This window comes from Bufo bufo, chromosome 3 (genome assembly GCF_905171765.1).
Source record: "Bufo bufo chromosome 3, aBufBuf1.1, whole genome shotgun sequence".
Lineage (NCBI taxonomy): Eukaryota > Metazoa > Chordata > Amphibia > Anura > Bufonidae > Bufo > Bufo bufo.
In genome coordinates, this window is record NC_053391.1 from 642573540 (window position 1) to 642601166 (window position 27627).

The following is a 27627-nucleotide window of genomic DNA, read 5'->3' on the forward strand; positions in this document are numbered from 1 at the left end:
ATTTCTATAGGCCCGCCAAAAATAGCCAAGTGCTTGCTCGGCTTTTTCCATCGGGCCCATAGAAGTGAATAGGAGCGGTGGCCGGTCATTCGTGGTGCGCTCCCATTCACATCTATGCGGATACAGTTTGGTGGTGGCCAGACCGGAGTCCTCCAGCCACCACTTTGCTGGGCTCTGTTCCCAATATAGGTGCGGGCCCCATTTCTATAAGACAATATGCCCCCTTAGCGGGTCCCATCGCTATAAGACAATATGCCCCCATTGTCTAAGATAAGAATACCCCTTTAAGTTTGTGTCAATTAGTTGGTTTACTTTGTGCCAGAAATTTGGCGCACATTATTGCATCTTAAACCATACCCCTTTCCTGCTAATCCACACCCCTTATCACACTAGTAAAAAAAAAATTGTGTCTAAAGTGCTAAACAAATGTGGTACTAAGCATATATCCCAGGTTTTTGGAGGTTTTTTTGTGTGTTTGACTTGCACTAGAATTCTGGCACCTTTTGATTAGCAAATTTCCTTCAATGCATATCTTCAAAGTCCTATCGCATCCTTAAGCAGCATATATGAAAAAAGAAGACCATTAGTAAAACTTGTATATGTGATCGCCACACCTGACATGTGTTTCACCAATGGCAAATGGTAGATGACTCTGGCTATTTATGTAGGAACAAACCAATCAAAATGCAGGAGACGTGAAATCAATTAAAATAATTTCCATAGCTTGCAGTATAACCTAAGTGACTCTTTTTATTCTAGTACTGTGCAGTGTACAGTTTGCTGGTGGCCACAGACTTAAATGTGTTTCAGTTTGGCTGATCTGCAGTACCACTAAGAACCTCAGGACAGGGGTGATGCTGTTTTTGAAAAAAAGCCACCTGATTAAAGTGTAACTGTAATGACTTGGGTACATGGGTAAACAGAATAATCTGCTCCCTAACTCTCTCAGACACAGAAACAGTAATGAAGGACGTTACACAGAAGTACTGAGCAGTTTAGATGTGAATCCAGCACTTATGTTAGAGAGTAAGTAGCGTACAAATCGGCAGCAGTCTCTCTCTCTCTCCAGCAGCCTCTCCCTTCTTCTCCTCCCCCCATCCCTCTCCAAAGACTTTTTTATGCAATCTGATCCTTGAGTGAGCTGCAGTCCGTCTTCACGGAAGATACATTTGAGCATTGAATTCAGAGTTAGTGAAGAGGGAGGGGGTGGAGGAGGAGCCTGATGGGAACTTTTCTCCGATGAGTTATATTACAAATTTTCTTATAATCACTTTTACTCTTATAGTTAGTCTATAATTTTGTTTTACCCTTTTTTCATGCACAAAGACGGTTGCCCATACCGTCCCCATCTGCTCCTTGTTTCCATTAATGTCATGGGGTGCATCATTTGTAGTGCCATTTTGCATGGGTGAATGGTCTGCTTCTACTAATGCAAACTAGTATTTATGAGGGACCCAAAGAAAACTCCTAAGTCCATCTCAGCAACCAGTGTCCCTTAGGCTACTTTTATTTGTGAAAAAGTGTAGTGGGACTCCAGTCCCCATTTTGGTGATCCTACAAGTCGTACCCCCAATGATCTAGCATTTATCACCTGTACAGTGCATAGGGGATGAATTCTTCTGGATGGAACACTCCTTAAAGAAGGACCATGATCTGGCCTAGAGATGTTCGATTCTTTGTTAGCATGCAGAGACATTTGATAAACTGGTGACCTTTCCATACGCTTGGCCAAACCTGGACTGACCTTTCCATATGAGTGGCCAAACCTGGACTGGATTTTCTCCTTATATCATCATGTGACAAACATGCCAGCCCATTACCATCCATGGTGTTCTGTGTGGGCAGTGATGTAAAGTGAGTAGATGGGGTAGTCATTTTTGGGATGTGTGTTGTGCTGTATTTACGTCACAGTTCTGACGGACCAGGACTATGGTCCATAGGGCTGAAGAAAAGAATTGCACCCACATAAAGCAGGTGGCTTTAGTAGGATGTAGGTTACTGTATACATCTGTCAATTCCCACCACAAGTCTGTTTTCAACACGTTTGTCTTACTGTCCACTTCATATATGAGCAGCAATGGTCAGCTGTGAGGGCTCTGAAGCGTCTTTGCAACTGTTGAGATTTAAGGGTGGTACTTGAGCGCCCTCTAGTGATAGGTCTAGATGTTAGCATGACATATTCCTAAATGGGAAACTCCATTCAAACAACATACCAAAGTTAGTCGAGATAAAAAGTTTAGTAACGTTTACTTTCAGCCAAAGTTAAAAAAAAAATTCTTATAGACTAATACTGTCATAAAGACATGAACCTCACAGCCTCATGAAAATGAGCATAAGGTTCTTAGTTCATATTTTGATGAAACCTTTATAAGCCCACTTGCCACATCACAGGGACCTCTTTGAGATGGGTCCCTGCTCTGTTGGGTGCAGCACTGTGTGGCGACCACCCCTACCGTAACAAAGCACCCGAAGGGTGGACAACCCAGACCAAAAGTAATGACTAGTGCAGGACACAGGAACACGTTCAAGACTGAAAAGATGATTTTCCTCATGCCCTATACAAGGAAAAACCTGAGCATGGCAGACTTATCAGTGTGTTTCTGTCACTCAGGCATTGCAACGTATGGCATTTGGGATTAAAGTCATATTTTTTTTGGTTGCAATGGCAAAAGTAGATATATATGCAACCCTCTAAAAGAAACCTCTACTGAAATTCCTGTAAATAGTTTTCAGATTTTATGGTGAACCGATCCAGCGAGATATAAAAGATACTTATATTCTGCATCGCATCAGTGATTGCTGTTTGACCATAGTTGCCGACAATCCTGGCAAATTCGGATTTTCCCAACCCAAAAATAGACCTGGTTTATATAAACTGCCAAGAAATGGGCTTGGGCTTAAATCCCTCAAATTTACAAACACAAATGTTGGGAAGCATCCCATTATCGTATGTGAAGAAGCAGTCTTCTACTGTAGTTGTGCCATGGATCAGTATTACTGTGTATGAAGATGTCATTCTTGCTGTTTCAGCTTTATCGAAAATCTGCAGACGGAGGTGCAAGAAATGGAATTTGCACAGTTCTCAAAGGGTTTGGACTTCATGAGGAAAGAGGATTTCGCAGAATGGCTGCTTTTTTTCACAGATGAGGAGGACAATGACATCTACTGGCATAATGTGAGGACAAGGATCCCCCCGGGAGAAGTGAGTGCAGCTTATTCCTAGAAAAAAAAGTTAGACCTGATTATGTATGCCCTACAGCACATGACATTAAGGGCTCGTTCCGCAAAAAGATAGGGCATGTTCTATATTTTTGCGGTGCGGAGGCACGGAACGGAACCCCAGAAAGCACTCCGTAGTGTTCCGTTCTGTGCTTCCGTTCCACATCTCCAGATTTGCGGACCCATTGAAATGAATAGGTCCGCATCCGTGATGCGGTATGACAACGGAACGGTGCCCGTGTATTGCAGATCCGCAAATGCAGTCTGCAATACGGGAACGGGACACCAGCGGTCATGTGAACGAGCCCTAAGAAAAGGGCAGATTTGCTTCTTTGTTCATTAGGCCTCATGCACACGACCATGTCCGTTTTGCAGCCCACAAAATGTTTTTTTTTTTTTTTTTTTTTTTTTTTTTTTTTTTTTTTTTTTTTGCTGACCCATTCACTTCAATGGGTATGTGTTCCACATTTTGTGGACATATGTATTCCATCCTTTTGCGGAACTGACACATGGTTGCAGAAAGATGATCCGTGTGCTTTCCGCATCCATCTGTCCGTTCCACAAAAAAGATAGAACATGTCCTGTACTTGGCTGCAAAATGCGGACCACGGACCCATTGAAGTCAGCTGCTCTGCAAAAAATGCGGATGCAAGACTGACAGTATCCTTATTTTGCGGATCCGCAATTTTGCAGACCGCAAAATGCATACGGTCGTGTGAATGAGGCCTAAACCTCACAAAAAATGAAAATAAATAAGTTGCATCTACCCTCAAAGTGTTACCAATAAAACTACAACTTGGTCATCAAAAGGTAAGCTGTCATATAGTAACATCAATGGGAAATGAAGAAGTTACGGCTCTCGGACTGGAGCAAAAAGGAAGATGATTGCTCACAATAGACTGGACAGTTTTGGACATTCTGCATCTCTGGTAGCCAGGACAATTTTTTTTTTTTTTTTAGAGTTTGTACAAATAGAACCCAAAATGCGAAATATAAAAACGAACATTTGCACCTAAAACTCACATCCAGATGCAATGTAAGAACAATGGGGCACATTTATTAACACCCGTGTTTTAGACGCCGGTCTTAATAAAGCCCCATAGCTGACGCCGGCCTCTCCATAACTTTGGCGCATCCAGCGCCACTTCTAAATGTAGGGCAGCTTCCAAGCTGTCTTACATTTAGACCATTTTCTACACCTAAACCAGTCGTAGAAAATAGTCAATGAGATGGGCCAGCAGGTTCCCCCTTCCCCACCCACAATTTTAGACCTGGCATGAGCAGGGCAAAGTCGCAGATAGCGGTGCAACTAACCGTTGTGAAGCCATCTGCGCATGAAATATGCCTAATTTAGGCATATTTCAGTATAATAAATGACCCCCAATATGTTGAGGTGTGCAAAGCTCATCTATACCACAAGTGTCATCAACAAGAACTTGTGCTCTTAAAACCACTGGAACAGAGGCCATGTGTTTAGCGGTTATCCACAAATACCGTACACCGTAAACCGCTTCTAGGTTACCAAAATCTACATTTTCTGAGAGCGCAAAACATAACCTAATAATTAATACATACAACCGCCTTCATGCAACTTTGCAGCAAACAGTGATTATAAGCATAAGGCTACTGTCACATCTGCGCTTTCCCTTTCTGCTATTGAGATCCGTCGTAGGATCTCAATAGCGGAGGAAAACGCTTCCGTTTTGTCCCCATTCATTGTCAATGGGGACAAAACTGTACTAAACGGAGTGCACCAGACTGCATTCCGTTCCGTTTGTTTGCGTCCCTATCGCGGACACAATAACGCTGCAAGCAGCGTTTTTCTGTCCGCGATGTGGTGCGGAGCAAGACGGATCCGTCCTGACACACAATGTAAGTCAATAGGGACGGATACGTTTTCTCTGACACAATAAAAAACGGATCTGTCCCCCTTTGACTTTCAATGGTGTTCATGACGGATCCGTCTTAGCTATGTTAAAGATAATACAACCGGTTCCGTTCACAACGGATGCAGGCGGTTTTATTATCGTGACGGAAGCGTTTTTGCTGATCCATGACAGATCCAGCAAAAACGCTGGTGTGAAAGTAGCCTTAGTTGGATGCAAAATTAAATTTGAGACTAATATGCATACTGTAGCAGAGTACTCATGCAAATGATATATAGTCTGCAAAAAACTGTAAGCTATGGAGGTCATACACGCCACACGTCTACATGCAATGCTGCATGTGTTAGAGAAATGCTCCAACCAGCGTTTGCATACAAGTGCTCTGACTCCGCAGACTGTTCTTCCTGCATCTTAAATCTATCAGAAAGCTGCTCTGATAGCTCGACTTGCCGCCATTATCTCTTCACTCCTACAGCTCATAACACTCATGTGAGAAACGGACAGGACGGTCTACAGAGTCGGTGAAACCTGAAAGCTGTAGAAGACAAACAGGTTAATGGTTTTTAAGGAAAACCCAATGGAAAAATGTGATTTAGCCCAAAGTAAACAGAATGCAAAGATATAAAAATAAAAAAAATTAGTCCATAGCCTTTTTAAGGGTTAACCCAAGATAAGAGCGTAGTTGCCTCTATATTAACATGAGTCCTCATGCCAGTAAAATATAGTCTGCAAAAAACTGTAAGCTGTGCGGTTCATACACGTCTACATGCAATGCTGCATGTGAAATTAACCAACCAACTTCTCCATGAAAGTACTGGGAATTCTATCATGTATCATTTCCATCCCGCTATACACTGTAATCCTGATTAACAAGGATGAATTCCTAAATGTAATATAATGTGTTAACTAAAGCCGCTTTTAGATGGGTACAATATGGGACCTCTATCGGTCCTGTATTATGGACCGATAGTTACAGTGCCCCAACCCTGGGTCTGGTGAACACTGGGAGGGCCAGATGTTGCATCTACAATATGGGTGCAAAAAGAATATGCATATTATTCCTCTCTGCAAAGTAGTTGTTTTATTAATTTTTTTAAGTACTGTAATTGAATTGACCTATCATAGCTATAGCTTCTATTCAGTTGTACAACCTCGGGGTGATCACAGCACTCAACGACGATCTGGCTGTTGTGGGTGCTCGTCTGGATAAGTTCCTGGCTCCACCTCAGGAACAACAGTATTATCAGTATAATCAGACAGCACTCCAATTGATATGGTGAAGTCATTTGTGAGTTTTATTCAGCCGGACGTGATGCACAATAGAATATGGCAACGTTTCGAGCTAAACAGTATCCCTTCATCAGGCCTAGTTATGCCCACGTGGAAAAAGCGCCGGTGTTTTTTCCACGTGGGCATAACTAGGCCTGATGAAGGGATACTGTTTAGCTCGAAACGTTGCCATATTCTATTGTGCATCATGTCCGGCTGAATGAAACTCACAAATTACTTCACCATATCAATTGGACTTCATATAAATTGGAGTGCTGTCTGATTATACTAAGGCCCCTTTCACACGAGCGAGTTTTCCGCGCGGGTGCAATGGGTGACATGAACGCATAGCACCCGCACTGAATCCTGACCCAATCATTTCAGTGGGGCTGTGTACATGAGCGTTGTTTTTCACGCATCAGTTCTGCGTTACATGAAAATCGCAGCATGTTCTTCATGCAGCCCTGGCTCCATAGAAGTGAATAGGGTTGCGTGAAAAACGCATTGCATCCGCAAGCAAGTGCGAGTGCGATGCGTTTTTCACTGACTGTTGCTAAGAGATGTTGTTTGTAAACCTTCCGTTTTTTTATCACGCGCGTGAAAAACGCATCAAAACGTATTGCACCTGCGCGGAAAAAATTGAACGCAATCGCAGACAAAACTGACTGAACTTGCTTGCAAAATGGTGCGAGTTTCACTGAATGCACTCTGAACGCATCCGGACCTAATCCGTCACGCTCGTATGAAAGAGGCCTAAGTCTTATAGCTATAGCTTCTAAGAAGCTTGAGATACAGCCGCATGAGATACCTCCTTGGCTACTGACCTTGTAAGGACGTATGAGATATGTCCTTAGAAGGGAAACGGATGAAGGGTATGGATACCTTTGGGGACGGTTTTGTTATTATTGCATTGTGCCTATTTTGAGCCCAGGTTTCCCTGCGTGTCCATCGTAACGCTTTTTAACTTGTGTTTTACTATTGATCAAGTATAAAACTCACTTGTGCTATAGAATGAATGGCTTGTGGTCAGATGAAATTCTTCATCTGCTCATTCTGTTGGCTGACAAGACTTGAGGAGATTGTGTAGAGAAGCTGGAGGATGGACCCAGCCGCTGAGCAGGGTCACAGTGCCCCCTAGTGAGTGTTACGTGCTGAGTCGTATGCGTCTTATTTGTTTTATAGCTTTTATCACACGGATTTTGTCTTTTGGTATTTCAGAGTATCAGCATAGAGGAGTTTAAGACATTTTATCACTTCATGAACAATCTGGAAGATTTCTCCATCACTATGAAAATGTTTAGTTCTGCAAACAAAGCCGTGAAACTGGGTAAGTGTCAGAACCTCGGATAAGAGGCCTGCGCAGCACTTTACTGTGTCACACACGTCTGCTTTTGTTTTTGGATTTGTAGCGTCTGAGCTCTTAGACAATCACCAGTGGAACTGCCCTCAGCCCCATGTAGAATCATCAGGATTTATGAATTTTTAGCATAATCTCACTCCCCTCGTTCTGTGCTCGGGATCTTTTAACCCTTGAGGACACAGCCATTTTTCACCTTAAGGACCAGGCCAATTTGCAAATCTGACATGTGTCACTTTATGTGGTAATAATTTTGGAACTTTCTCGTGACACATTGTACTTCATGACACTTGTAAATTTGAGCAGATATATTTCACCTTTATTTATAAAAAAAAAAAATCCCAACTTAAAAAAAAAAAAAATGGAAAAATTGCCAATTTTCCAAATTTTTATTCATCTGCTTTTAAGACAGATAGTGATACCTCACAAAATAGTTATTACTTTACATTTCCCATATGTCAGCTTTATGCTGGCATCATTTCTAAATGTCTAAAAAAAAAAATATTGGGACGTTAGAACGTTTAGAATCTTAGAAGCAATTGTTAAAATTTTTAAGAAAATTTCCAAAACCCACTTTTTTAAGGACAAGTTCGGTTATGAAGTCGTTTTGTGGGGCTTACATGGTAGAAACTATCCATAAATCACCCCATTTTAGAAACGACACCCCTCAAGTTATTCAAAACTGATTTTACCAACTTTGTTAACCCTTTAGGTGTTCCACAAGAATTAAAGTAAGGGCACGACATGCACACGAACGGGCACGACTGTGTGCCCGCCCTCTGCGGACACGGACGCATTCACTTGAATGGGGTCCACAATTAGCATCCGACGGTCCACACTGCAAAAAAGTAGTGCATGCACTACTTTATTTTTTTTGCAGTGCAGGGGCACGGACAAAAAACCCACGAAAGCAATCCGTAGTGCTTCCGATCTATGCCTTTGTTCCACACCAAATCATTGGGATTGCGAACCTGTCTTAGTATGTCAAAGGTTGCCAAGGCACTGGCGGCCATGACGTACTAGTACGTCATGGGTCTCCAAGGGGTTAAGCAACTCGGTACTCAAATGCTAAATAGGACATCCTCCTGCCTCTATCAGAGCATGAACTCCCAGCTAACTTACATGCAGCCAGTCAGCTGCCTCAGAACACAGCCATCTCTATATATTTGCCGTTGGAGAAGCTCCTTCAGGCACTAGTATAACCTCACGTGCACTGATCAAACTAGAAATTACATTTCTGGATGGTGGGGTTTTTGTTTTTTTTGCCCCTTGTTTTGAAAGTTTTTTATCAAAAAATGCTTTGTGTTTTTGCTGTGGAGTCTGGTTGTGCACTTAATCATATATATTTTTTCGTATTACTTTCTACAGCTGAATTCAAACGATCAGTGAAAGTGGCAACAGGACAGGAATTATCAGAAAATGTCCTGGATACAGTCTTCAAGATCTTTGATCTTGATGGAGACAATTGTTTAAGCCATGGAGAGTTTTTGGGTGTCCTGAAGAACAGGCTCCATAGAGGATTAAAGGTAATGTACTGTAGTTTTTTATATAGAAGGTCCATTCGCTGATAGACAGAACTAGCCTTATTCGCAGTGCAGACCAAAAAATGAACCTTTTCCTTGTGACGTGAAGCAGCAAGAAGGTCCAGAGTTCTCACCGCACAATCTAGACCTGAATTGTTTCATCCGGTCTATGAAATAAAATTTACTGATAGGGTAATGAATAGGCACACTGATACATTAATAGGAATGTGTACAGTGGTCATTTTATTTCCACTTTCCACAATTTTTAGAGGATCTTTTGTGCTAGAAATGGCAGCTGCTTTTCTCATCCTGCGTGAGGGCCAGCTTGCTTGTCTGCCTATTTCTAACCTTGTACCAGCTTTAATTTTACGCACTTTTATAGCGCTGACATATTCTGCTGTGCTTTACCGACATTATAGGCATCACACTGTCCTCGATGGGGCTCACAATTTAAGTTCCTTATCAGTATGACTTTGAAATGTGGGAGGAAACCCAAGCAAACAAAGGGAGGACCTTACAAACTCCATGCAGATGTTGTCCTTGGTGAGATTTGAACCTAGGACCCCAGCGCTGCAAGGAACCAGTGCTATTGTCTCTTAAATGAAGTCAACATAGTTTTAAACAGTTAAAAGGGGATGAAGCCCATGGTACGTCATGTGTCAACCCTGAGGATAGGTCATCAATATTAAAGGGGTTGTGCATCTTTAAACTTCACAGAGTAGCCTGACCTGCGGTGGTGATTATACTTACCTCGTTCCGGATGCTGGGTTCTGGGTCCACAGCCACCTCTGCAGGTCCCGGGTCTGTCAGAATCAACATCCTGCTGACGAAGGTCACATGACCGCTACAGCCAATCACTGGCCACAGAGGTGACCTGTCACCCAGTTACCAACTACAGTGGTCACGTGACCTCCGTCAACAGGATGTTGATTCCAAGAGACCTAGGAGCTGCGGAGGCATCGATTGAGCTGGTAAGTGTGATCACCACCGCGGGTCCAGCCACTCTAAAGAGGTCTGTTAAAAAAAAAAGTTTAGAGATGCACAACCCCTTTAAACATCCGTAAAACCCCTTTAATGGCATAGCTTCTAGGTAAGAGTAGCCATGTGATACAGTACTGTATGAAGGCTTCATATATTAGCACGCTTTGTGTGCACATGTCTCTATGGCCTTGTAGTCAGAATAATAAGTGACAATATGTTAACCATTATCCTAGTGAGTCTTGCAGAATAACCATGGCCCTGGACACGTTACAATACGCGTCGCTGAATTTTCTTATCATTTTTCCTTAGCATGTGCCGCAGCAGCAAGGATTACAAGGCTACTGGAAATGTGTCAAGCGGGAAACCATTAAAGGAGCCAACGAAGTCTTAAAACAAGTCGGGAAGAGTCCGTTTTAAGGCTGTGCTGAGATTTTAGGAGATTGTCCTTTCCATATATGTGTGTTTAGGTATTGTTTACTGGTTTATCGCAGTCTGTTCTGCCGCACCGGTCTCATTCGCCTCTTCTTCCTGTGCCGTATCTGTACTGAACAGGCTCTGCCGTCCTGTATCTGACGTAGGCCTCACGTGCTGCTCCAGTGCCTGGGAAATAATCACCCCGGAAGGCTTTGCCATTCTTATCATGCAACAAATACCCAGATTTATATGATTTCCTCTGACCTCGGCAGGTGTCATACTTATATCCCATAGATTATTCCTCAGAGGAGCTGGAAATTCATAAGTTATAGGGGATTGTCTGAGGGAAATCAAACACTTCCGTCCTGCCCTCATTAACAAGACCACGCTTGTCCAGTGCCTATGTCTGGTATTGCACCTGAATGTATTATAGAGAAGCAGTCTGCTTTAGTAAATTCTTGCTTTCCCCATGCAATAACAATTGTCAATTTAGGCCCCTTTCAGACGAGCGGGTGTCACGCTGCGGACTCGCAGCATGACACCCGGCTTCAACTTCCAGCACTGAGGTGTCCCATAGCAATATATTGATTTACGATGCTATGTAACCCGTAGAGGTCTGGAATGTATTGGACAAAACTGACAGCAGGCTTACATAGCATCATAAATCAATATAATGATATGCGACCCCGTCAGTGCTGGAAGTTCAGGCCGGGTGTCACGCTGCGAGTCCATAGAGTGACACCCGCTCGTCTGAAAGGGGCCTTATTCTAACATTTACAGGATGATTAATAGAGGAAGGACACAACACAGTATTGAAAGGTGCCATAGGGATTACAAGCAGTTAATAAAACAGACCTGTTAGGAGGGGACAGTTGCTCTTTGAGGAGCCCCACATTAGGTAATGGATGTTCCACTAATGGAGTGAAGCACTTACCGGTCCGGTAAAGTAATTCTCCGGTGCTGGGAGCCATCACTGGGCGCGCTGATGTGTGCATCCGTATCTGTGTACCGTATACGACCGCGTGCTTCTTGTAGCATGTCATCCTCGGATGTATATAAAATATACACACAGATCGTCCAGGATCAGGTATTGTATTCAGACTATTGCATTGCACAAATGACATGTTGGTAGGGCATCTCTCGTCTAGGACGGCCTCTTTCTTTGGATGAACCATTCATTTACAAGCCGTATACAAAAATCTCAGTATCCAGAGTAAGCGTCCTGTAAATGGACATTCTCTGTATCCCTAACTAACATGACATATATTATCCGTCCACAAGATGGCGATATACACCAAAGCACTGTGATGATAACGCTGTCCTTGGCTATCTCCGGCAGTCCCATAGAGAATGGATGGAACGGCAGCGCACTTGCTTGACTTAATGCTCCTTTCATTTAAGGACACAGGACCCCCCGTTCTTGTGATTGTTTAGACCCCGAGCGATCAGATACTTATCTACTAGCCTGCGGATACGTAAATACATTTGTATTGAGGGAAAACCCCTTTAAGCATAAAACTTTAACAAAAAGGTCATTGAAAAGAAAAAAAAGATATATTGGTACTTTGTGATCTGTAGTAGCCCAACTTCTGGGAGCACCAACAAACCCTCAGCGGAGCTCCCTGCCACCCCCCAATCCCCTAACTGTACAGGGAACTACAGCTGACCACATTGACTAAAACAGGGCCATGTTTCAGTTCCCAGTAAAGCTGGGAGAGACTCTGTCCAAAGCAAGACAGCGAAGGGGACACAGGACTACACCAGTGCAGCGCCCCCTTCATTCTCATGATCGGTGGAGGTCCTAGAGGTCAGAATCCCACTGATCATAAACTCCTTTAATCCATCGCATTGGAATGATCTGTCTTTATATCAGTTTACAAAATTATTCCTGAAAGGGGTTGCCCCATCTCGCCGTTTCCACAGCAAGCCAGGTGCCTGGGCTTAGAGAAACTGCCGAGGGGCCAGGTGCTCCCCTCCTTTGACAGAGCCAGGCAGACACGATCGCATTTACCCTGCCTGGTCCTGTCAATTAAAGTGCAGAGGGCGCAGCAGTTGCAGAGAAGGAAGAGCCTCTAGGTGTAATGGTAACGCCCCCGTTGCTCCTAGAGGCTCATTTGCATATAGTAAAACATAATTTTCCTCCGCAATGCAGGCACTTATGAATATGGGACCAACACAGATGCCTTCAGCTGCCAAGTGCACATGTAACAGGTCAGCCAGTGTCATAGCTTCTCTATGGAAAACTGCACATTCATCACAAAATTCCCAGCTCGTCAAATCTCATGAATGTTTCCTCCTGTGGTGATTGCCAACAGAGCAGGTTTACTGAAATAATGTGCCAAAAACTGGAGTAGAATCCGCTTGTGCGGCCATCAGTGTGTTCTGTACTGATTGTAGTGTTTACAGGGGATACAGTCTATACGGTGACAGGGTAACTAATCCGTATTTTTTTATGCGCTCCATGTTTGGTTATAACAAGAAAATGCATTCATCAAAGAAATGAGTGTTTTTAGTTTATGTGATGTTTGAGTTCTTTTGTTTTCTGAGGTATCCTCTTGTAAAATGATTGTTATTATACTCTTGATTATAGTCTTGCAATAAATAAAGGTGGAATTATAACCTTGCATTTTCATGATGATTTTTTTTTCAGCAAGACCAGGAAAGGAATTGTATCTGCGGAAGACATGATTGGAAGAGCAGATTATAATGTTGGATTAGTATCATGATCTGTAAATGTTTAGGCCTCATTCACACAAACGATACGGATTGGCTGCCGATGCGTTCAGTGAAACTCGCACCATTTCGCAAGCAAGTTCAGTCAGTTTTGTCTGCATTTACCTTCAATGTTTAAGTTTTTTCCACGAGGGTGCAATCAGTTTTGATGTGTTTTTTTATGCGCGTGAAAAAACCCTGAAAGTTTACAAACAACATCGAAAAAGTCGAAAATAACCATCGTAAGAAATGGATGTCATGCACTAATGACACACACATCCCGCAGCATCATTTTCCCCAAAAGTGCCCCAATTTAAAGCCGTTCCATACATGCGGTTCTTTACCATGTAACCAGACCACAAACAATGGGGGTACATTTGAACACAGGAGAAACAGGGCAATACGTTTTGGGGTGTATTTCTTTAGTGGGATTCAAAAAATCATTGTTTATTTTTTTTCACTAGCTTTACATTAGTGCTTACAAAACAACCTGAGGAGTCAAAATACTCACTCTTAGGCCTCTTGCACATGACCATATGTATTTTGCGGTCCGCGAAAAACGGATCCGCAAAAAATACAGATGACATTCGTGTGCATTCCGTATTTTGCGGAACGGAACAGCTGGCACTTCATAGAACAGTCCTATCCTTGTCCATATTGCGGACAATAATAGGACATGTTCTATTTTTTTGCGGAACGGAACTACAGACATACAGAAACGGAATGCACACGGAGTAACTTCAGTGGGGGGTTTTTTTGCAAAAAAAAAATGAACGGACACAGAAAGAAAATACATTCGTATTGCATGAGCCCTTATATATTGGGACATAATTCAGTTTAGAAGATTATTTATGTGCGGTCAGACTGCCAGGCTGATGGATTTATCACAGAACAGCTTTCTGCAACTGCTATGTACTGTGAAACGCAGAAGATGCAGAATGGTGCAAAACCTATTTCTTGAAAACTGTTTTACCTCTAAATCAGAAATAATTAAAAAAAAAAGGCTTTAAAAATGTCTATTGCCATTAACCTCTTCTGGACCATCCGATTTTAGCCCTTTAGAAGCAAGCATTTATTTATTTATTTTTTGACATAGCCATGTTTTATTCAAGATGAGTTATACTTTTCAATTGCAACATTTCGAGGAACATGTAACTTATTGATTAACTATTATTAAATCTTTCTGGCGGGAGTGGGGGAAAAAATCAATTCCACAGGTTTTTTTTTGTATTATAAATTTTGCAGTGTTCACTTTGCAGCATAAATAATGTTAGAAGGCTCACAATTATAATAACAAGGTATACACCCCCAAAAAAATTGATGTGCTGATGAAACGGGATGCTAAAAAGGACCAAAACAAAAATCTTTATTGATTCTCAAGGGTGTAGGGGTAAATGATTAAAACGTTGCTACCATGCAGCTCAGTTATCCACAGAGGATGGGCTAATAAACGCATTATAAGCCTCAGGGTAGGAATGATCAGCCACCCTGGGCTCTCCTTACCCCCAGATCGTCTGCGTGACCACTGGCGCGATAGTCCTGATCCCAGGACAATATGGATTGATGTGTTGCGTAATCCCTTTCCAATTGTCCCGTATCAGTCTCAGATCTGTCCCATAAGGCACTGGTGTAGTCAAAACGTGCCCCGTTGCTCAATCCAAACAACAGAGGCCGTGGCAGGCTATCACTCAAGCTGCTATTCATGCTGCCCCAAACACCAGTTAACAGGGTTAACAGGGCAATTCAACAGAATTGAATTGCCCTGTTAGTTATAAGGCTACAAGTCCTAACTGAAGGTACGGCTCAACGCGTTTCAACATCAACGCGATGTATCATCAGGAGCCCGTACTGTACCCAAACTCATTAAGTTATATGCAGGTATTAGGAATATGCGTAGTCCCTCTCTCACAGGAACCACGCTCCGGCACTATTTAACCAGGGTAGCTCCACCTACCCTCGCACGCGAAGAGAAAGCAGTCCGCCCCCACGGTGAGTCCACTCCATGTCACGTGACCGCGAAGCACGAACACGTGACATGCAAGGAATGATGCGCTGTCACAGAAGGGTACCACTAGGAGACCGAGCTCCGAAATAGAGCAGGGACTTAGCGGCGGATCGAGGAGAAGACATGAAGGCATGACTGGTATAGTAAAGAACAGGGAGGCTAAGGATGATACAGATGCATGAAACTAATATGCACCATGAGAGAAATATGTATAGTAGGAATAGTGAATAAAGGTATGAACGAGGGGGAAGTAGAGAATAGACAATTTTATAACATTTACTCCCACTCTTTGGAGCAATATAATTATAAATAACTTGCCAGCGCTAGCCCGAGAGGGGGTATATATATAAATCATTAGGAATAATATATATATAAAGTGGTAATTGTAAACCAACCATGAGCGAAGACCTGGCGAAGGGGCATTCAAAGAGTTAAGTTGCCCCCCTGTCATTCCTATATATCATATTGTTTTATTTTATTTTATAATACCCCAACCCTAACGGTACAACGCAGTAAATGCACAGAGACATATAGTATTTGAACTACAGGAAGCACAAGTATGAAATATGGTCATTCAGCCCCTTGGGCCGTACAGTATTAAGCCGAAATGTTCATTGTGCCTCCTTTTGTAGTATACGTTTATCAAGATCCCCCCCTCGAGGAGAGGGTCGAATAATCTCAATCCCCTAGAAGTGGATAGCTTTAGTGTTGCCCGCGTGGCACTCCACCACATGCCTTGCCACTGGGGTATCTGCCTCCTTCCTGATGTTGTTGAGGTGTTCCCCAATACGACGACAGAACTCCCTCAACGTCTTATCTACATATTGAGCCCCACATTCACATGTAATCAGGTACACCAGGCCGGCTGAGTGACAATTTCTAAAAGACCTGATGTAATATGTGTGGCCAGTCGTGGTACTCCTGAAGGTATTGCCTCTTTTGATCGAACCGCATGCTATACAGCCCGAACACTTGAAAGTGCCCACCAGTTGATCCCTGAAAGGGTTAGTAGTTCTAGCCGTAGGTGTGTGAAGACTATGCACAAGTCTGTCGCTGATACCTCCGCCCCCTCCAAAACGTAATTGAGGGGGTATTACCCACTAAATGACCCACATCCGGGTTTGCTTGTAGGATCCCCCAGAACTGTGATAAACTGTCTGATGGGTTCTTGGACATCATCATAGTCAGCTATGATGCGAATGCGGTCAGAGGTCTCCGCCTGCAATCGGGGATTAAGTAACTTTCTCTGTTACTGCTCAAGGCATGACGGTGTGCCTGTTTCAGAGGTTTCTCAGGGTACCCCCGATTTTGAAATATTGATCTAAGGTCACCTGAAAGTCTCGGATGGTTGAACAATTACTGCTACACGTAAGTATTGTCCTTTTGGGATCCCCCGTTTCAGGGCCCCTGGGTGGCAACTACGCCAATCCAGTAGATTATTAGTGGCCGTATTTTTTCTGAAGAGACGTGTGCCTATATCACCATTCAGATATTTGAAAATGGTGAGATCCAGAAACGTAACAACAGACGGATGTATTTCAGACGTAAAATACAACCCCCAGTCATTGATGTTAAGGCATTGAACAAATTAGGCAAATGTTTCCTCATTACCCTTCCAGAAGATCAGTACAGTGCCTTGCAAAAGTATTCACCCCGCTTGATTTTTTTCGGATTTTGCTACATTACAGCCTTAATTTCAATGTTTTGTTAATCTGAATTTTATGTGATGGATCGGAACACAATAGTCTAAGTTGGTCAAGTGAAATGAGAAAAATATATAAATAAAACTATTGTTTAGAAATAGAAAACAGAAAATTGACATGTGCGTATGTATTCACCCCCTTTGTTAGGAAGCCCATAACAAGCTCTGGTGCAATCAATTACCTTCAGTATTCATATAATTAGTGAAATGATGTCACCTGTGTGCAATCTAAGTGTCACATGATCTGTCATTACATATACACACCTTTTTTGAAAGGCCCCAAAGGCTGCAACACCTAAGCAAGAGGCATCACTAACCAAACACTGCCATGAAGACCAAGGAACTCTCCAAACAAGTAAGGGACAATGTTGTTGAGAAGTACAAGTCAGGGTTAGGTTATAAAAAAATATGCAAATCTTTGATGATCCCCAGGAGCATTATGAAATCTATCATAAGAAAATGGAAAGAACATGGCACAATAGCAAACCTGCCAAGAGACGGCCGCCCACCAAAACTCAAGGACTGAGCAAGGAGGGCATTAATCAGAGAGGCAGCACAGAGACCTAAGGTAACCCTGGAGGAGCTGCAGAGTTCGACAGCAGAGACTGGAGTATCTGTACATAGGATGACAATAAGCCGTACGCTCCATAGAGTTGGGCTTTATGGCAGAGTGGCCAGAAGAAAGACATTACTTTCAGCAAAAAAACAAAAAGGCACGTTGTGAGTTTGCGAAAAGGCGTGTGGGAGACTCCCAAAATGTATGGAGGAAGATGCTCTGGTCTAAAATTCAACTTTTCAGCCATCAAAGAAAACGCTATGTCCGGCACAAACCCAACACAACACATTACCCAAAGAACACCATCCTCACAGTGAAACATTGTGGTGGCACCAGGCCCTTGTGTACTTTAGGGAGACCGTAGAAGCATGCCATCTGTGGGAATGGTGGTAATAAAAAGCCCAGTTCGGAACTACTGATCAGCCTATGTTAAAGCGTTTCCCCCAAAATGTAGTTAAGCTCAGCTCGATCAGATATTGATGGATTATTTGGGAGGATATCATAGCAAACTCTGTCATTAAGTATTCTAAGGCATTAGGTTGTTCGGAATCCAAAATGACAATGTTACCTCCCTTATCTGAAGGTTTTATTACAATTGAGCTGTTATTCTGTAGACCAAGCAGGGCATCCCATTCCACACTGATCATGTTCTTGTACCCAAAATCCTGTCCCTCCAAGGTGGCTAGCAAGTCTGTAACCAGCTTCAGGAACACGTCCATAGGTGTATGGTCACTAATTGGTGGATTTTTGGTGAATGGGCCCTCACCGGGACCCCTGTTGCTTTCTTCCCAGAGACCCGCAAGGACTTGAACATCTTGTAAGTCCTCTATATCAATCCCCAATTGTGTACATCGATAGGGGTCATTTCCTGCCCCTGAGGAGGTAATCGTAGAGTGGTGGGCCCCTTCCTAAAAAACTGCCCCTCGAGTATGATCCCCTAGCCCTTCTCCCTCTGCCCTGTCCAGAGGTGGGTCCATTCTACGATTACCTCCTCAGGGACAGGAAATGATCAAGGTCCTTAAGAAAGGCATGTCTTTTGTACCCACCAATAAATTTGACATTTAAATAGGTCACAGATTTGAATCTTTTCGAGCGTAAGCTTAAATGGACAATATTTTTTGCTACACACGACAGGAGGCAATGTACACAATTGGGGATTCATATAGAGGACTTACAAGATGTTCAAGTCCTTGCATCTCTCTGGGAAGAAAGCAACAGGGGTCCCGGTGAGGGCCCATTCACCCAATTGAGACCCCAATCCACCAAAAAATCTAGTGACCATACACCTATGGACGTGTTCCTGAAGGTGGTTACAGACTAGCTAGCTACCTTGGAGGGACAGGATTTTGGGTACAAGAACATGATCAGTGTGAAATGGGATGCCCTGCTTGGTCTACAGAATGACAGCTCAATTGTGATAAAACCTTCAGACAAGGGAGGTAACATTGTCATTTTGGATTCCGAACAATAGATTGAAATGTGCCTTAGGATACTTAATGACAGAGTTTGCTATGATATCCTCCCAAATAATCCATCAATATCTGATCGAGCTGAGCTCAACTATATTTTGGAGGAAACGCTTCAACATATGCTGATCAGTAGTTCCGAACTGGGCTTTTTATTACAACCATTCCCACAGATGGCATGCTTCTACAGTCTCCCTAAAGTACACAAGGGCCTGGTGCCCCTGAAAGGGAGACTTATTGTCTCAGGGACTAACAGCCTTACTCACCCAATTAGTACTTACGTGGACCTAATTTTGAGACCATTTGTCGTTGCTCTCCCGTCCTACGTCTGCGACTCCATGGACGTCATTAAAAGAGTGGATGGCCTCCATGTTGAGCATGACGTAATGCTGGCAAGCTTGGACATGGAAGCCCTTTATAATTCCATACCTCATAATAAGGGCTGCTAGGTGGTCTCAGGGTTTTTACAAGAAAGAGCTACTCATTTGGGGCGCCACAACGATTTTGTTCTCAAACTACTATGCTTCATTCTTGAACACAACTCCTTCCTATTTAATAATAAGATCTACCACCAGGTGAAAGGTGTTGCAATGGGGAGCTATTGTGCCCCGACATTTGCAAATTCATACCTGGGTGGTTGGGAATGAGAAGTTGTGTTTGGTGAGGCCATGGGAGATTTTGCTTCATCGATACTCCTGTGGGTGAGGCATATCGATGATATACTGATCTTCTGGAAGGGCAATGAGGAAACGTTTGCCCAATTTGTTCAATGCCTCAACATCAATGACTGAGGGTTGTATTTTACATCTGAAATACATCCCTCTGTTGTTACATTTCTGGATCTCACCATTTTCAAATATCTGAATGGGGATATAGGCACACATCTCTTCAGAAAAAAGACGGCCACTAATAATCTACTGGATTGGCGTAGTTGCCACCCAGGGGCCCTGAAACGGGGGATCCCAAAAGGACAATACTTACCTGTACGCCGTAATTATTCAACCATCCGGGACATTCAGGTGGCCGCAGGTGACCTTAGATCAAGATTTCAAAATCGGGGGTACCCTGAGAAACCTCTGAAACAGGCACACCATCATGCCTTGAGCAGTAACAGAGAAAGTTACTTTACCCCCGATTGCAGACGGAGACCTCTGACCGCATTCGCATCATAGCTGACTATGATGACGCCCAAGAACCCATCAGACAAATTTTATCACAGTTCTGGGGGATCCTACAAGCAGACCCGGATGTGGGGCATTTAGTGGGTAATATCCCCTCAATTACGTTTTGGAGGGGGCGGAGTATCAGTGACAGACTTGTGCATAGTCTTCACACACCTACGGCTAGATCTACTAACCCCTTCAGGGATCAACTGGTGGGCACTTTTTTAAGTTTTTGGGCTGTATAGCATGCGGTTCGATCAAAAGAGGCAATACCTTCAGGAGTTCCACGACTGGCCGCACATATTACATCAGGTCTTTTATAAATTGTCACTCAGCCGGCCTGGTGTACCTGATTACATGTGAATGTGGGGCTCAATATGTAGGTAAGACGTTGAGGGAATTCCGTCGTCGTATTGGGGAACACCTCAATGACATCAAGAAGGAGGAAGATACCCCAGTGGCAAGGCATGTGGTGGAGTGCCACGCGGGCAACACTAAAGCTATCCGCTTCCAGGGGATTGAGATTATTCGACCCTCTCCTCGAGGGGGGGGATCTTGATAAATGTATACTACAAAAGGAGGCACAATGGACATTTTGGCTTAATACTGTACGGCCCAAGGGGCTGAATGACCATATTTCATACTTGTGCTTCCTGTAGTTCAAATATATGTATAGACATACTATATGTCTCTGTACATTTACTGCGTTGTACCCTTAGGGTTGGGGTATTATAAAATAAAACAATACAATATGATATATAGGAATGACAGGGGGGCAACTTAACTCTTTGAATGCCCCTCCGCCAGGTCTTCGCTCATGGTTGGTTTACCATTACCACTTCATATATACACTGCCTGTCCAAAAAAAAAAAAGGTCACACACGCTAATATTTCGTTGGATTGCCTTTAGCTTTGATTACGGCACGCGTTCGCTGTGGCATTGTTTCGATAAGCTTCTGCAATGTCACAAGATTTATTTCCATCCAGTGTTGCATTAATTTTTCACCAAGATCTTGCATTGATGATGGTAGAGTCTGACCGCTACGCAAAGCCTTCTCCAGCACATCCCAAAGATTCTCAATGGGGTTAAGGTCTGGACTCTGTGGTGGCCAATCCATGTGTGAAAATGATGTCTCATGCTCCCTGAACCATTCTTTCACAATTTGAGCCCGATGAATCCTGCAATTGTCATCTTGGAATATGCCCGTGCCATCAGGGAGGAAAAAATCCATTGATGGAATAACCTGGTCATTCAGTATGTTCAGGTAGTCAGCTGACCTCATTCTTGGAGCACAATACTGTTGCTGAACCTGGACCTGACCAACTGCAGCAACCCCAGATCATAGCACTGCCCCCACAGGCTTGTACAGTAGGCACTAGGCATGATGGGGGCATCACTTCATATGCCTCTCTTCTTACCCTGATGCGCCCATCACTCTGGAACAGGGTAAATCTGGACTCATCAGACCACATGACCTTCTTCCATTGCTCCAGAGTCCAACCTTTATGCTCCCTAGCAAATTGAAGCCTTTTTTTCTGGTTTGCCTCACTGATTAGTGGTTTTCTTACGGCTACACAGCTGTTCAGTCCCAATCCCTTGAGTTCCCTTTTGCATTGTGCGTGTGGAAATGCTTTTACTTTCACTATTAAACATAGCCCTGAGTTCTACTGTTGTTTTTCTTTGATTTGATTTCCCCAAACGTTTAAGTGATCGTCGATCACGATCATTCAGGACTTTTTTCCCTTCACATTTCTTCCTCGAATACGATGGGTCCCCACTATCCTTCCAGTTTTTAATAATGCATTGGACAGTTATTAACCCAATTTTAGTAGTTTCTGCAATCTTCTTAGATGTTTTCTCTGCTTGATGCATGACAATGATTTGATCCTTCTCAAACATATTTTTCGCGACCACGAGATGTGTCTTTCGACATGGTTGTTTAAGAAATGAGAAGCAACTTAGTGCACCATTTGGGGTTAAATAACTTGTTGCCAGCTGAAAGATAATCGCCCATGCAGTAATTATCCAATAGGAGGCTCATAACTATTTGCTTAGTTAAATCCAGGTGGCGACTTTTTTTTGGGAAAGGCAGTGTATATATATATATACACTGCTCAAAAAAATAAAGGGAACACTTAAACAACACAATGTAACTCCAAGTCAATCACACTTCTGTGAAATCAAACTGTCCACTTAGGAAGCAACACTGAGTGACAATCAATTTCACATGCTGTTGTGCAAATGGGATAGATAACAGGTGGAAATTATAGGCAATTAGCAAGACACCCCCAATAAAGGAATGGTTCTGCAGGTGGTAACCACAGACCACTTCTCAGTTCCTATGCTTCCTGGCTGATGTTTTGGTCACTTTTGAATGCTGGCGGTGCTTTCACTCTAGTGGTAGCATGAGACGGAGTCTACAACCCACACAAGTGGCTCAGGTAGTGCAGCTTATCCAGGATGGCACATCAATGCGAGCTGTGGCAAGAAGGTTTGCTGTGTCTGTCAGCGTAGTGTCCAGAGCATAGAGGCGCTACCAGGAGACAGGCCAGTACATCAGGAGACGTAGAGGAGGCCGTAGGAGGGCAACAACCCAGCAGCAGGACCGCTACCGCCGCCTTTGTGCAAGGAGGAACAGGAGGAGCACTGCCAGAGCCCTGCAAAAATGACCTCCAGCAGGCCACAAATGTGCATGTGTCTGCTCAAACGGTCAGAAACAGACTCCATGAGGGTGATATGAGGGCCCGACGTCCACAGGTGGGGGTTGTGCTTACAGCCCAACACCGTGCAGGACGTTTGGCATTTGCCAGAGAACACCAAGATTGGCAAATTCGCCACTGGCGCCCTGTGCTCTTCACAGATGAAAGCAGGTTCACACTGAGCACATGTGACAGACGTGACAGAGTCTGGAGACGCCGTAGAGAACGTTCTGCTGCCTGCAACATCCTCCAGCATGACCGGTTTGGCATTGGGTCAGTAATGGTGTGGGGTGGCATTTCTTTGGAGGGCCGCACAGCCCTCTATGTGCTCGCCAGAGGTAGCCTGACTGCCATTAAGTACCGAGATGAGATCCTCAGACCCCTTGTGAGACCATATGCTGGTGCGGTTGACCCTGGGTTCCTCCTAATGCAAGACAATGCTAGACCTCATGTGGCTGGAGTGTGTCAGCAGTTCCTGCAAGACGAAGGCATTGATGCTATGGACTGGCCCGCCCGTTCCCCAGACCTGAATCCAATTGAGCACATCTGGGACATCATGTCTCACTCTATCCACCAACGTCACGTTGCACCACAGACTGTCCAGGAGTTGGCAGATGCTTTAGTCCAGGTCTAGGAGGAGATCCCTCAGGAGACCGTCTGCCACTTCATCAGGAGCATGCACAGGCGTTGTAGGGAGGTCATACAGGCACGTGGAGGCCACACACACTACTGAGCCTCATTTTGACTTGTTTTAAGGACATTACATCAAAGTTGGATCAGCCTGTAGTGTGTTTTTCCACTTTAATTTTGAGCGTGACTCCAAATCCAGACCTTGGGCCATATTTTCTCCACTTGATGATGTCTTCATTGTGTTCCATGGTATATCTAATGTACACTTTTGTACCCTTCTCCTGACTGATACCTTTTAACAATGAGATCCCTCTGATGCTTTGGAAGCTCTCTGTGGACCATGGCTTTTGCGTGATAAAAAACTAAGGGTTTACAAAAACGTCTTCTAGCAACCGGATGCAATGCGTTTTTCACTGAAGCCCCATTCACTTCTATGTGGCTAGGGCTGCGTGAAAAACATGTGAAGAACATGCTGTGATTTTCACGCAACGCAGAACTGATGCGTGATGTACACAGACCCATTGAAATTAATGGGTCAGGATTCAGTGCGGGTGCTATGCGTTCATGTCACGCATCACGGAAAACTCGCTCCTGTGAAAGGGGCCTTACACTGTCAGATTATCGTGAACAAGCGTTTATACAAATGCTCTTCCCGATAATCTTACAGATGTGGATGACCCATCCTGAGGATAGTTCATCAATATCAGGAGCCTGGAAAACCCCTTTAACGTATCTGTATGTAATTTTGTGTTAAGGGCTCATGCATACGAACGTGGCAAATAGCGGTCTGCAATGCACGGGTACCGTTTGTGCGCCCGCCGTTTGCGGATGTGGACCCATTCACTTGAGCGGGTACGCACCAGAAAAAAAATAAAACATGTTCTATTTCTTTGTGGTGTGGAAGAACGGACTGAAATCCCAAGGAAGCGAGACGTAGTGCTTACGTGGGCTTCCACTCCGCACCTCCGCTCTGCACAGCGCCGTATCATACAGATTGCGGACCCATTCATGTGAATCGTAGTGCACATGTCCGATGCCCGTATATTTTACATATACCCATGCTGGGTGAGAGAAATATCTTGGTCAAATGCCAACTTTGTATAAAAAAATGGGAAAAGTTGTCTTTTGCCAAGATATTTATCTCACCCAGCATGGGTATATGTAAAATGACACCCCAAAACACATTCCCCAACTTCTCCTGAGTACGGAGATACCAGATGTGTGACACTTTTTTGCAGCCTAGGTGGGCAAAGGGGCCCATATTCCAAAGAGCACCTTTCGGATTTCACCGGTCATTTTTTACACATTTTGATTTCAAACTTCTTACCACACATTTGGGCCCCTAGAATGCCAGGGCAGTATAACTACCCCACAAGTGACCCCATTTTGGAAAGAAGACACCCCCAGGTATTTCGTGATGGGCATAGTGAGTTCATGGAAGTTTTTATTTTTTGTCACAAGTTAGTGGAATATGAGACTTTGTAAGGGAAAAAAAAAAAAAAAAAAAACATCATTTTCCGCTAACTTGTGACAAAAAATATAAAATTCTAGGAACTCGCCATGCCCCTCACGGAATACCTTGGGGTGTCTTCTTTCCAAAATGGGGTCACTTGTGGGGTAGTTATACTGCCCTGGCATTTTCCAGGGGCCCTAATGTGTGGTAAGTAGGTAAATGACCTGTGAAATCCGAAAGGTGCTCTTTGGAATATGGGCCCCTTTGCCCACCTAGGCTGCAAAAAAGTGCCACACATCTGGTATCTCCGTACTCAGGAGAAGTTGGGGAATGTGTTTTGGGGTGTCATTTTACATATACCCATGCTGGGTGAGATAAATATCTTGGTCAAATGCCAACTTTGTATAAAAAAATGGGAAAAGTTGTCTTTTGCCAAGATATTTCTCTCACCCAGCATGGGTATATGTAAAATGACACCACAAAACACATTCCCCAACTTCTCCTGAGTACGGCGATACCACATGTGTGACACTTTTTTGCAGCCTAGATGCGCAAAGGGGCCCACATTCCTTTTATGAGGGCATTTTTAGACATTTGGATCCCAGACTTCTTCTCACGCTTTAGGGCCCCTAAAATGCCTGGACAGAATAAATACCCCACATGTGACCCCATTTTGGAAAGAAGACACCCCAAGGTATTCAATGAGGGGCATGGCGAGTTCATAGAAAAAAAAAAAATTTGCCACAAGTTAGCGGAAATTGATTTTTTATTTTTTTTTTCTCACAAAGTCTCCCTTTCCGCTAACTTGGGACAAAAATTTCAATCTTTCATGGACTCAATATGCCCCTCACGGAATACCTGGGGGTGTCTTCTTTCCGAAATGGGGTCACATGTGGGGTATTTATACTGCCCTGGCATTCTAGGGGCCCTAAAGCGTGAGAAGAAGTCTGGAATATAAATGTCTAAAATTTTTTACGCATTTGGATTCCGTGAGGGGTATGGTGAGTTCATGTGAGATTTTATTTTTTGACACAAGTTAGTGCAATATGAGACTTTGTAAGAAAAAAATAATAATTTCCGCTAACTTGGGCCCAAAAAATTTCTGAATGGAGCCTTACAGAGGGGTGATCAATGACAGGGGGGTGATCAATGACAGGGGGGTGATCAATGACAGGGGGGTGATCAATGACAGGAGAGTGATCAGGGAGTCTATATGGGGTGATCACCCCCCTGTCATTGATCACCCCCCTATAAGGCTCCATTCAGATGTCCGTATGTGTTTTGCGGATCCGATCCATGTATCCGTGGATCCGTAAAAATCATACGGACATCTGAATGCAGCCTGACAGGCGGGTGATCAATGACAGGGGGGTAATCAATGACAGGGGGGGTGATCAGGGAGTCTATATGGGGTGATCACCACAGTCATTGATCACGCCCCTGTAAGGCTCCATTCAGACCTCCGTTTGCGTTTTGCGGATCCGATCCATCTATCAGTGGATCCGTAAAAATCATGCGGACATCTGAATGGAGCTTTACAGGGGGGTAATCAATGACAGGGGGGTGATCAGGGAGTCTATATGGGGTGATCACCACAGTCATTGATCACGCCCCTGTAAGGCTCCATTCAGATGTCCGTATGCGTTTTGCGGATCCGATCCATCTATCAGTGGATCCGTAAAAATCATGCGGACATCTGAATGGAGCTTTACAGGGGGGTGATCAATGACAGGGGGGTAATCAATGACAGGGGGGGTGATCAGGGAGTCTATATGGGGTGATCACCACAGTCATTGATCACGCCCCTGTAAGGCTCCATTCAGACGTCCGTATGCGTTTTGCGGATCCGATCCATCTATCAGTGGATCCGTAAAAATCATGCGGACATCTGAATGGAGCTTTACAGGGGGTTAATCAATGACAGGGGGGTAATCAATGACAGGGGGGTGATCAGGGAGTCTATATGGGGTGATCACCACAGTCATTGATCACGCCCCTGTAAGGCTCCATTCAGACGTCCGTATGCGTTTTGCGGATCCGATCCATCTATCAGTGGATCCGTAAAAATCATGCGGACGTCTGAATGGAGCTTTACAGGGGGGTGATCAATGACAGGGGGGTAATCAATGACAGGGGGGTGATGAGGGAGTCTATATGGGGTGATCAGGGACTCTATATGGGGTGATCAGGGGCTAATAAGGGGTTAATAAGTGACAGGGGGGGGGTGTAGTGTAGTGTGATGCTAGGTGCTACATATTGTTGAGCTACCTGTGTCCTCTGGTGGTCGATCCAAACAAAGGGGACCACCAGAGGACCAGGTAGCAGGTATATTAGACGCTGTTATCAAAACAGCGTCTAATATACCTGTTAGGGGTTAAAAAAATCGCATCTCCAGCCTGCCAGCGAACGATCGCCGCTGGCAGGCTGGAGATCCACTCGCTTACCTTCCGATCCTGTGAACGCGCGCGCCTGTGTGCGCGCGTTCACAGGAAATCTCGGCTCACGCGAGATGACGCCAATCGGCGTTAGTGTGACCTGGGAGCGCCGCAGAGATGACGCCTTTTGGCGTTAGTGTGACGGTAAGTGGTTAA

At 44.0% G+C, this 27627-nt stretch overlaps 1 protein-coding gene across 1 annotated transcript in view; it reads left to right on the plus strand.

Moving 5' to 3' along the window:
* The window catches only part of MICU2 (mitochondrial calcium uptake 2), a 255667-nt gene extending 242394 nt beyond the window's left edge, over positions 1 to 13273 (plus strand). The window contains exons 9-12 of the mRNA XM_040426209.1: positions 3031 to 3202; positions 7593 to 7701; positions 9100 to 9257; positions 10545 to 13273. Of these exons, the coding sequence (XP_040282143.1) occupies positions 3031 to 3202; positions 7593 to 7701; positions 9100 to 9257; positions 10545 to 10652 (547 nt within the window). The 3' untranslated portion in view covers positions 10653 to 13273. The remainder of the gene's footprint in view (positions 1 to 3030; positions 3203 to 7592; positions 7702 to 9099; positions 9258 to 10544) is intronic.
* The last annotated feature ends 14354 nt before the right edge of the window (positions 13274 to 27627 follow it).